Below are 10,280 nucleotides of genomic sequence, written 5' to 3' on the forward strand. Positions count from 1 at the left end.
AATACATAAATGACTACTTGAAATCATAACATTTTTGAAAGTTCAAAAGAAACAAATTTCAATTCTGATACAAAACCTCTATTTTAAAAAATAGATGAACAATCTTCATATTTACTAGCAGTTTTTAATACTCCAGTGCAGAACATTTCTCTCACCTCTGCTTCATTATAAGCCCTTTTCTTAGCAGTGACATCTGCTTTCAATGCCATACATTCTGGTGCTCTTGCATTTGTTTCTTGACTGATTTTTTCTAGTTTATCTTGAATATCCTTGTATTTTTTTTCTGCTTCATTAAGTCTGACCTTTAAGAAAATAACATTATTGGAATATATTTTAATTTTTCCTTAATAGAGAAAAATGTAACAATAATCATATATAGTACACATCCGATAATAAATTTAATTTCACTTAAGACATTAAGCAAACAAACATAATTATATAAAATACTAAAACATAATTTAATTTTAGCCCACCTTTAATTCTTCAACAAATGTGCTATCCTTTGGGGATAAAATAATACAGTAACAATTGTTCAGAAATAACACAATGAAAGGGAGCTAGACACAATTTGGCAGAAAAAAAGAACACAAACTAATGCTACAGTTTGTATACAATAATGCTTAAGTAACATATGGTATGTCTAGTTAAAATTGTTAGCCGGGCTTGGTGGCTCAGCCTGTAATCCCGCGCCTTTGGGAGGCTGAGGTGAGTGGATTGCCTGAGCCCGCGGGTTCGAGACCCGCCTGGGCAGGTGAGACCTCATCTCTACAATAAATTAAAAAAAAAATTAGCCTGGTGTGGTAGCGCGCGCCTGTAATTCCAGTTACTCGGAAGGCTGAGGCAGAAGCATCGCCATAGCCCAGCAGGTCGAAGCTGCAGTGGCCGGGAGCGGCCACTGCACTCCAGTCTGGGCGACAGAGTGAGACTTCAACTCAAAAAGTAAATAAGTAAATAAAAATAAAATTGTTGAAGTTCAGAGAAAGAAACTATAGGTCTGCCAGAAAAAGTGAAAAATAGCCGGGCTCAGTGGCTCAGTCTGTAAGCCCGCGCTTTGGGAGGCTGAGGTGAGTGGATTGCCTGAGCCCGCGGGTTTGAGACCTGCCTGGGCAACTTGGAGAGACCTCATCTCTACAATAAATCAAAAACTAGATGGGCGTGGTAGCGCGCGCCTGTAGTTCCAGCTACTTGGAAGGCTGAGGCGGAAGGATCACCAGAGCCCAGCAGGTCGAGGACAACAGAGTGAGACTCCAACTCAAAAAAACTAAAAAGAAAAAGAAAAAGTGAAAAAGGTCTTCAAAGAGGAAGCAGTTTTTGAACTGAGGCCTGAAAAATTAATCAAAGTGTACCAGGAGATAAGTTGGGGAAGTGGTTAGGGGTAGATGGAAGTGCATGTACAAAGGTATTATTATCTACTTAAATATTAAAAATATTGCTGGACTTAAATTAAGAGGATAATGATAGAAAACGAAATAATAAGGTAGAAGAGCCTTGCATTCCATAATGAACAACTTATAATGTAATCCTCTAGACAACAGAGACAAAATATTACCAAATCTGCCTTTTAGATTACTCTGGAAGCACTTGGAAAGCAGGGTAGAGGGAACATTAGAAGACAAATACAAGAACTATTTATTTTTTATTTTTATTTATTTAATTTTTTTACAAGAACTATTTAGATCAGGGGTCAGCAAACCTTTTCTATAAAGAGTCAGATCATGTACACTTCAGGCTTTGTGGGTCATATGGTCTTTGTTATAACTACTCAACTCAGCAATTATAACATGAAGCACCCAAGGACATTATGTAGAAGAATGCTTTTTATAAAAATTAAAGTTGGATTCAGGTGCTACACAAACTAACATAATTCATACATTTTCAGTTTTAACTTAGGTTAACAAAATTTAAAGTCTGCTTTAGACACTCTCTTTAGAAATCTTCCATCCAACAGTTAATCTACAAGCAATAATAAAGCACATACAGTGTGAAAGTCTTCAGTTAAGACATGGTAGGAAGGATAGAAATATAAAATAAGAGTTCCTACCCTCCAGAAAGATGCCATTAACTACATAGAATGCCCAAATGCTTAGGTAGAGAAAAAGGCCTACAGAACTAAATATCACCTAGTTTTAAGAGCCTCTTTTTCCCATCTGAAAAAGAGGTGAACATCTATGACTAAGACTGGATTCCATTTTAAACTGGGAAATGTCTAAGGAGGAAAGTACTTAAGGTCTTCCCTATGACAAGTTGAGAAATGAGACTGAGAAAAATATTTGGTGAAAATTTCAGAATACTCTTTCAGAAATAAAAATCTGTGGTGAGAGATGGGAAGAACAAAATACTAAGAGGCAAGTAAGCTATACTGACAGACTTGAGTACAATTGAGGGAGAAGAGGAGTAAAGAAAGAAAAAGCTAGGTGTTCTACTTCTGGCATGACAGCATGAGGAGTTCCAGAGGCTGCTCAGTCTTGTGAATATATTAAAGCTTACTGACTCAGACACTTTAAAATGGGTGAATTGTATGGTATATCTCAGTAAAGCTGAGAAAGAGGGAGGGGATGAGAGGGGGGAGAAGAGAAAGGAGGGAAGGGAAGGGGGAAGGGGAGGGGAGGAAAAGGTCAAATATAAAGAACGGATCTGCTGAATAGTAAAAGGGTCCATGTGGAAAACCCCCACAGAGAATGACTGCCTTCATTTACCACTCAACCACCTTCTACTGTACCTTTCGAACCATGTTAAAGACCCTTGTGACTTTCTTAAATTTTAGATGGAGTAGTTTCTACACGGGCTCTTAGATATCAGGTTGAAATTAGCAGACCTAACAACTTATCCTATATGGGTTCCACCTATATGAAATCTTCCGACAAGCTATCTTGGTGCTGGTCCCTAAAACTCAGTTCCCTGAAAGTCCCATCAGCAATCTCTGGGTATCGTTTTCAGCTCTGAGTTCTTATACTTTGTGATACTTATCTTTAATGATATTCTAATTGAGTATTATCCCAGCACCCCTTTACTTCTCAAGTCTTTTGGTGATTCAACTCCTTAATGAGTCCAAGAGTAAGAGCCTGATTCTAGTATCTCTAGTCAGTACTAAAGTTCCATTGTCCACAGACATGAGAGTTTTACAGTTCTAGCCTCAGGCAGTCTTACCACAGCCAAAAACTTTTTCTAGAGACAGGAAAAAGCAAGCTGAGGAAGATTACACCCTATACCACATCCTATACCACAGCCTCTTTCCAGGCCACACAGGTCTGCTTCACTTGAGTCATAAATTAAAGCACAGATGAATACATAGGTTTAAACTGCCACTTTTGTGGGTCATAATCTAATATCAACAATTTTACATGATTCACATTACTAAATCTGAATTTTAAAAATTGTAATTACCTGCTGTTCTTCCATTTTCCTGTCAAGTCTAGTAGCACGATCTTCTCCAATTTTGATATTATCTTTAATAGCATTCAATTGTTTTTCGATTTCAGTGACCTAAAAAGAAAGTATATTGCAAATCACTGGTAAGATTAATAACCAAATATATTCTGTACATCACAAAAATATGTTAACAAGCAATTAAGTGAAAATTACCACTGCCCAAGCCATTTCATGTTTTAAGTTCTCTAAATTAGTCTTCATTGTACTCAATCCAGCAATACTTTGGAAACGTTCCTCTTTCTCCAAACACTGGCGCTTTAATTCAGTCAGTCGCTTAAAAAAAAAGGGTATATTTCTTATTAACAGTGAAATAAAGATCTTTTTTGCAAGTGTATTTTTGAAAACAATGTCCAAACAAGTACAACATAAAGATGTGTTGGAAATGAGTTTTTAAAAGTGAAATCAAAAATATTTTTTGTTCTTTGATATATATACTTTTAGAAGGTACAATAATTTTCTTATTTCTGTACTATAAAATGGCCAAATATCCTTCAGATGAAGAAAAGCAGCCGGGCTTGGTGGCTCAGTCTGTAATCCCACGCCTTGGGAGGCAGAGGTGAGTGGATTGCCTGAGCCCATAGGTTCGAGACCTGCCTGGGCAACTTGGTGAGACCTCATCTCTGCAATAAATCAAAAATTAGCCGGGCATGGTAGCACATGCCTGCAATTCTGGCTATTCAGAAGGCTGAGGCAGAAGGATCACTGGAGCCCAGCAGGTCGAGGCTGCAGTGGCCGGGAGCAGCCACTGCACTCCATTCTGGGCAAAAGAGTGAGACTCCAACTCAAAAAGAAAAAAAAGAAAAGAAAAGAATTAAAGGTTCAAGACTACACAAGTATAGACAAATCCCAAAACACACTTTCCCATTTCCTTTTCTATTCTGTATCTGATAAACACATTGGTCTGTTCTTGCAGACAAAGTATAATAAGCACCCATTTCAAAAAAAAAAAAGGATCAGAAGGAATTTATTTCCAAAAATCAAAAAAGTTATAATTTGTCTTATCTACATTCTCTTTTAATAGTTGATAAATAAAATCACCAAGCAATATGAAATATTATGACATTAGAATGGCTCCTGAAGTGGCTTTGAGCCTTCATATTCTATATACCTGGGTGGATAGCCTGTCCTCTTCATTCATACTTCCCATCTAGGGCCTGAACACAGTAGTCAGGGGTTCCCAACCCCCAGGTCATGGACCAATCCATGGACTGATATTGGTCCATGGCCTGTTAGGTACCGGGCACACAGCAGGAAGTGAGTGTCAAGTGAAAAAACCTGCATCTATATTTACAGTCTCTTCCCATCACTCACATTACCGCCTGAGCTCCACATTACGTCAGAGCAGCAGCAGCACTAGATTCTCATAGGAGTGCAAACCCTATTGTGAACTGCATATGTGAGGGATCTAGGTTGCACACTACTTATGAGAATATGAGGTGGAGCTGAGGCAGTGATGCTAGCGCTAGAGAGTGGTTGCAAATACAGATAACATGAGGTTTGGCTGCACATCTTTCCCCCAACCCCAGTCCGCAGAAAAATTGTCTTTCCCTGTCCCTAATGCCAAAAAGTTGGGGACTGCAACTGTAGATCTTACTTTGCTTTCCTATACAATTTCCTTTCCCATTCTTCAGGATGATTTCAATCCATTATTGCTCTCTTCAAACCTCATACACACTGCCATCCTAGCCCCTCATTCATTCCCCTTGTCTCTAGCTTCAGAGAATTTAGAAGCTATGAGACACAAACTTCCCCTAGCTTGCAACAATCTTGACAAATCTAAAGCAGTCATCTCTTCTTGCAACAAAAGACAGGTGGCCTAATTATATTTAAATCCAGTCCCCTATATATATCTTGAACCCTACCTCCTCTGCCTTCTTAGAAGTCTCAATCAATAAATTTTCCATCCCATCTTTTCATCAAATCTCACCCTCTTCACTGGCTCCTTTCCATTATCATGCTCATCTCTATTCACATATCTTTCCAACTTATAAACAAATCTACTAGTACTCTTCTCTTGGCACCAACACCTCTAAAATTCTTCTTCCATTTTCATCCAGCTTCATGAAAAATATCTCTTACCTCCTCTACTTTGTCACATTTTTCAGTCTCACAAACCTGCCTTCTGTTTCATCACTACTGAAACCCATCTGTGAAGATTATGTCTCTAAATACAGTGAGTTTTGTAAATTTCCATGGTGTTTAATCACACAGTAAATCTCACTGTTGTGAATAGTTCCTTCTCAAATTCTCTCTTCTCTTGACTTTATGATTCAGACCTGGGCCCTCTTTTTCTCCTCTCTCAGCAATCTAATTTGTAAGTTATTTTTGTGGCTCAGATACTAAGAATATACTGATAACTCCTACATTTTTACTGAAGACAGACTTGACATCTGTATTATACCTAATTCATATATCCAACTTCTCATATTACATTTCCATTCAGATGCTTCATAAGCATCTCAAAATTAATGTGTTCAAAATGGAATTTACCTTTCTCTTAAAAAAAAGAAAAGAAAAGAAAGAAAACAGAAAACTGGCCTCTCTTCCCAAGCTTCTTATCTCAAACCTACTCACTGCTGAGGTAATTAATCTGCAGGTCATTCAATTACCCTCGTTGCCTCTGTCTTACTAAACTTTACTCCTTTTTGTCCCCTACAATATCTGCCCAGATCATTTCAAAGCTCTTCTCTCCCTTACTACTGCCCATACCCTAACATAAGCCATCATCATCTCTTTGGACAATGATAATACTTTCTTTACTGATTTTTTCCATATGTCCTTTCTTTACAGTAGTTCACTCTCTTCTACAGAAGAGTAATCTATTGAAAATATATAATTAATTAAGTCATCCACTTTCATGTCTTCTACTGCCCTTAAGGTTTACAAGGTCTTCCACAATCTGGACTCTTATCTCTCACTCTTGTGTTCTTCATTCTAGCCACTTTGGAACTCTTTCAATTTTTTTTTTAAAAGCACCATATGCTCTTATGCTCTCTTGCCCCTGAGACTTCAACCATGCTATTTCCTGAACACTCTTCCTTATTTGCACTATCCTTTGCCTAGCATTATTCATCCTTCAGTTCTTAGACATCAATTCCTTAATAACTTCCTCCTGTCACTACCCCTCCCCCAATGCCAGTACCCTATTAAGTGCTTTTGCATAAATCTAGTCTATAGCTCCATTAGTAGTGCTTACCATACTAAAATTATTTATGATGGTTTCTGCTGAATAGTTAAGTCAATGACCCCAGAATCCTGATACTTTTTTCTCACTATATGCCCATGGAATAGCACAGTGCTAACAGGTATATGGTAGGAATTTAATATTTGCTAATTAAATGACTCTATTTGTTAAAAACAAATACTATTTGCTAAGGATTTAACTACTCAAATCTAGAGTTTATTTTGAGAAGATAGGGCATTTAATCCTTTTTTTTTCAAGTTCTTATATATGTCAGGAACTCTGGCTATACAATATAGGGAAGTGCTTCTTCTCAAACTTCATAATCAAAATATCTTTAATTGCTGACAACAAAGTATACTATGGAGAAAGTGAGTGTTTAACACAAGTGGTCTGAAGCAAACAAATTTCTTCAAAGTTCTAATTTTTTATTTTTAAAATAATAAATGTAATATATACTACATATGGTTGTCAAAATATGAACATGTTTTCTTTCCCCAATAGTAAAACTGGTACTCAAAGACAGTGTGCTATATCAATTCTGTGGTTTATAGTAAGTAGCTCCTTACACAGTACCATGTAACCCAGGTTTGAAAAGATGGTGTAGGAAATAACAATATATGTACACATTCTTGATTTTTGAATTTTCTCTTAATGAACCAAATAACTATAGGCCTAACTTAAAATATGCATTCCTCAAAAACTCGAAGTAAAAAGGTTACTGTGTGCTATCTAATAAATTTGACTTCAGACCATCATTAGTACAATTCTACCTCAAAAGAACAAACTAAAGAGTTGATAAAAGCTCAACCATTTGTATAAAACTGACCAAATAACAAAATAACAGATTTGGAATAATGTAAAATTGGTGGGGCTTAATGTACTAGGTAAACAGCTATAATGTAAGTCTTATTACTCCGAAGTCTCTGATTAACAGGCAGAAGGTTGGTATTCAGGAATCTGAAGAAGAAAATATGGGAACAAAATATAGTAGATGTAAAAATAAATTTAAGTAAGTCATGGTTAGTGTGAGTGATTTAAAATTCAAGTAAATTTGCACAGTTGCCAAGCTGTTGAGTAATGGTGTGACAGCTGCTACAAAGCTATCAGTTGCTTAAGGAATGTTAACATTTTACTAGTGTAATGACAGTCATCTCAGTAATTTGTAATTACTGCATGTAATTATAAATGCATACTATGTTTAATATCAGCTTGAGGCTTGTGCTTATTATCTCAGCAAAAGAAATGTCATAGTATTTTTAAACTGCTTACAGTGAGAGACAGTGATACCTTATTATGGAACCAATTAGTCATATCTCAAGGGATAAGTATGTAAAGATATCGTCCTCTTCTCTAGCTTATAGCTTAATGGAGGAAGTAAGACACAGCCACACTCATTATTATAAAACAACAAAAAAAAGGCTACTAAATACCTTGAATATAAAAACCATACCTTATATATTTCAGAGTACTAAGAAAATGCTATTAGTTTTCTATAAAGATATAATTTTACAATGATATTTATCTTAATTACAGTAGAAATTTGATCTCAAAAAGATATTTTACAATAGCTGTTTGCAAACCTCTTCTCCTTGATTTATCTGTTCCTTTGTTCTTTCTTTGGTTTCCATAATGTATGAATAATCTTCCTTCATCTGTTCAAGCTGGGTTGCTTTCATGAAGAACTATATCAACAAAAAAAAATAATAGGAGTTTGTTAACTTCCACAGAACTGTGGAAAATGAAAAATTTAGTCTGAAAATGTCTTGACCACTTATGGTTAAAAACATAAGTAAGTACACACGCATAAGCACAAAAGAAAATATCTATTTCAGACTCAAATCTATGGAACTTACTATGCTCACATCTATATGTTCATTTGCAAAAGCTCTTAAAATTCCATGAAAGAAACACCTTTTGGGAGCACTTTCACGCTCATTTTCACTAATTCTTCCATTTTTTAAAACAAAAATGATTGAAAACATTCTCATCTTTTATCTTAGCAAATCTTAAACTTTTAGAATAAGAAATATCAAAACTCATTCAAAAGATCTCACAGAAAGTTTAGTAATAGTCAAATATTTTGTCAGCTTCTAAAATTTTAAATAGTTTATGTATGGTCAATTATTACCATGCATTTTCTTAAAGATTAAGAATTAAAAGTCAAAAAGTGAAAATGAACATTTACAAAGAAAATTATACTCCCATCTTAGCAATTTCCCAGTCCAGCCCTACAATACTGCTTTAATAGGTGTCTTTAACAACAACAAACTCAGTCTCTGTGAGCAAGAATAATATTGAAATATTAATAAAACTAAATGTATCTTTTTTGAGCAGGTTTATGTTTACTTTGGAGTCCCTTACTTTGTATTTGTCTCCTTCATTTTTAGACTGCAAGAACTGTTTGCTCATCTCTTGTGTTAAAACTGAAACTGGATTATCCACCTGAAACAAACAACAGTCATTTCACTTAAATGTTATTAAAGAAAAATATAATTAAAATATATATCATATATCATTAAGAAGGCTAAGGCTAGGCATGGTGGCTCACGCCTGCAATCCCAGCACCCTGGGAGGCAAACAAGGGAGTATTTCTTGAACCCAGGAGCTCAAGAACAGCTTAGACAACATAACTACCAAAAAATGTTAAAAATCAGCTGGGTGTGGTGGTGCAAACTGTAGTCAAAGCTATTTTGGAGGCTGAGGCAGGAGAATTGCTTCAGTAACAGAAATTTGAGGCTGCAGTAAACCATGATTGTGCCACTGCACTCTAGCCTGGATGACTGAATAAGACCCTGACTATGAAAAAAAAAGGTTAAGCACTAGCCAGAGGTTACAGCATTAGGGTAAAAATACAAAGAAAAAAATGTTAAGAATTTTAAATGCACACAAAATGTTTCAAAAATTCACTGTACCAAAATAAATACCACAGTCAAAATTTATTATTTTACTAATACTTGAGGACACAAGCACAAGAATCCACTGAAGAAGTATTTTTATTAGAAAGTTTTTCCCTTCCACTTGTTTTGTAGATTATCACTCTTTTGCCACTAGCTAATCATGAGACAACAGGGTGGGAAGAGTCCTAGCATGGGAATCAGTTATCCCAGGTCCTTGTCTGAACTCTCTTTTAAATTCCTATGTAACCTTGGTCAAGTCAGTTAGCTTCTCCAAATAACCACAGTCCAACTCAGTTATTTCTGATCAGACTTGTGATAACAACTATTGTTTGTTTTTCTTATAGAAGTTCTTCAGATTTCCCATGTCTGTATTCCTTCATGAGAATATTGGAAAAGAAATGGAAATAAATCATTTTTATCTTTTGGAAGGAGAGCCATTATGAACAAGCCATTGCTTGAATGAAACTACATTTTTCTAACAAGTTAAGACAATCCAAGTACAGCTAGAAAAGTATAACAACAACAACAAAATACAACTTGTTTCAAAAAGATTCAGGGTCACTAATTAATTATCAATGTCTTTAGTAGTAAAAACAAATCAATTCATGTTTAAAAAATCTTTTTAATTTAAAGATAAATGTAACTAAAATATATATTATATATCATTAAGAAGGCTAAGGTTAGGCATGGTGGCTCACACCTGCAATCCCAGTACTCTGGGAGGCCAACAAGGGAATACTTCTTGAAATTAAAAAAAAAAAAAAAAAAAA

General features: G+C 35.5%; 1 protein-coding gene across 1 annotated transcript in view; it reads right to left on the minus strand.

Moving 5' to 3' along the window:
• SMC6 (structural maintenance of chromosomes 6) overlaps positions 1 to 10,280 on the minus strand; it is a 98,059-nt gene that overhangs the window by 62,064 nt on the left and 25,715 nt on the right. The window contains exons 7-11 of the mRNA XM_008057485.2: positions 8,975 to 9,055; positions 8,194 to 8,295; positions 3,583 to 3,702; positions 3,385 to 3,483; positions 156 to 302 (exon numbers count right to left, since the gene is read on the minus strand). Coding sequence (XP_008055676.1) covers positions 156 to 302; positions 3,385 to 3,483; positions 3,583 to 3,702; positions 8,194 to 8,295; positions 8,975 to 9,055 — 549 coding nt within the window. The remainder of the gene's footprint in view (positions 1 to 155; positions 303 to 3,384; positions 3,484 to 3,582; positions 3,703 to 8,193; positions 8,296 to 8,974; positions 9,056 to 10,280) is intronic.

Source organism: Carlito syrichta, unplaced genomic scaffold (assembly GCF_000164805.1).
Source record: "Carlito syrichta isolate Samal-C Ts95f unplaced genomic scaffold, Tarsius_syrichta-2.0.1 Scaffold303031, whole genome shotgun sequence".
NCBI lineage: Eukaryota > Metazoa > Chordata > Mammalia > Primates > Tarsiidae > Carlito > Carlito syrichta.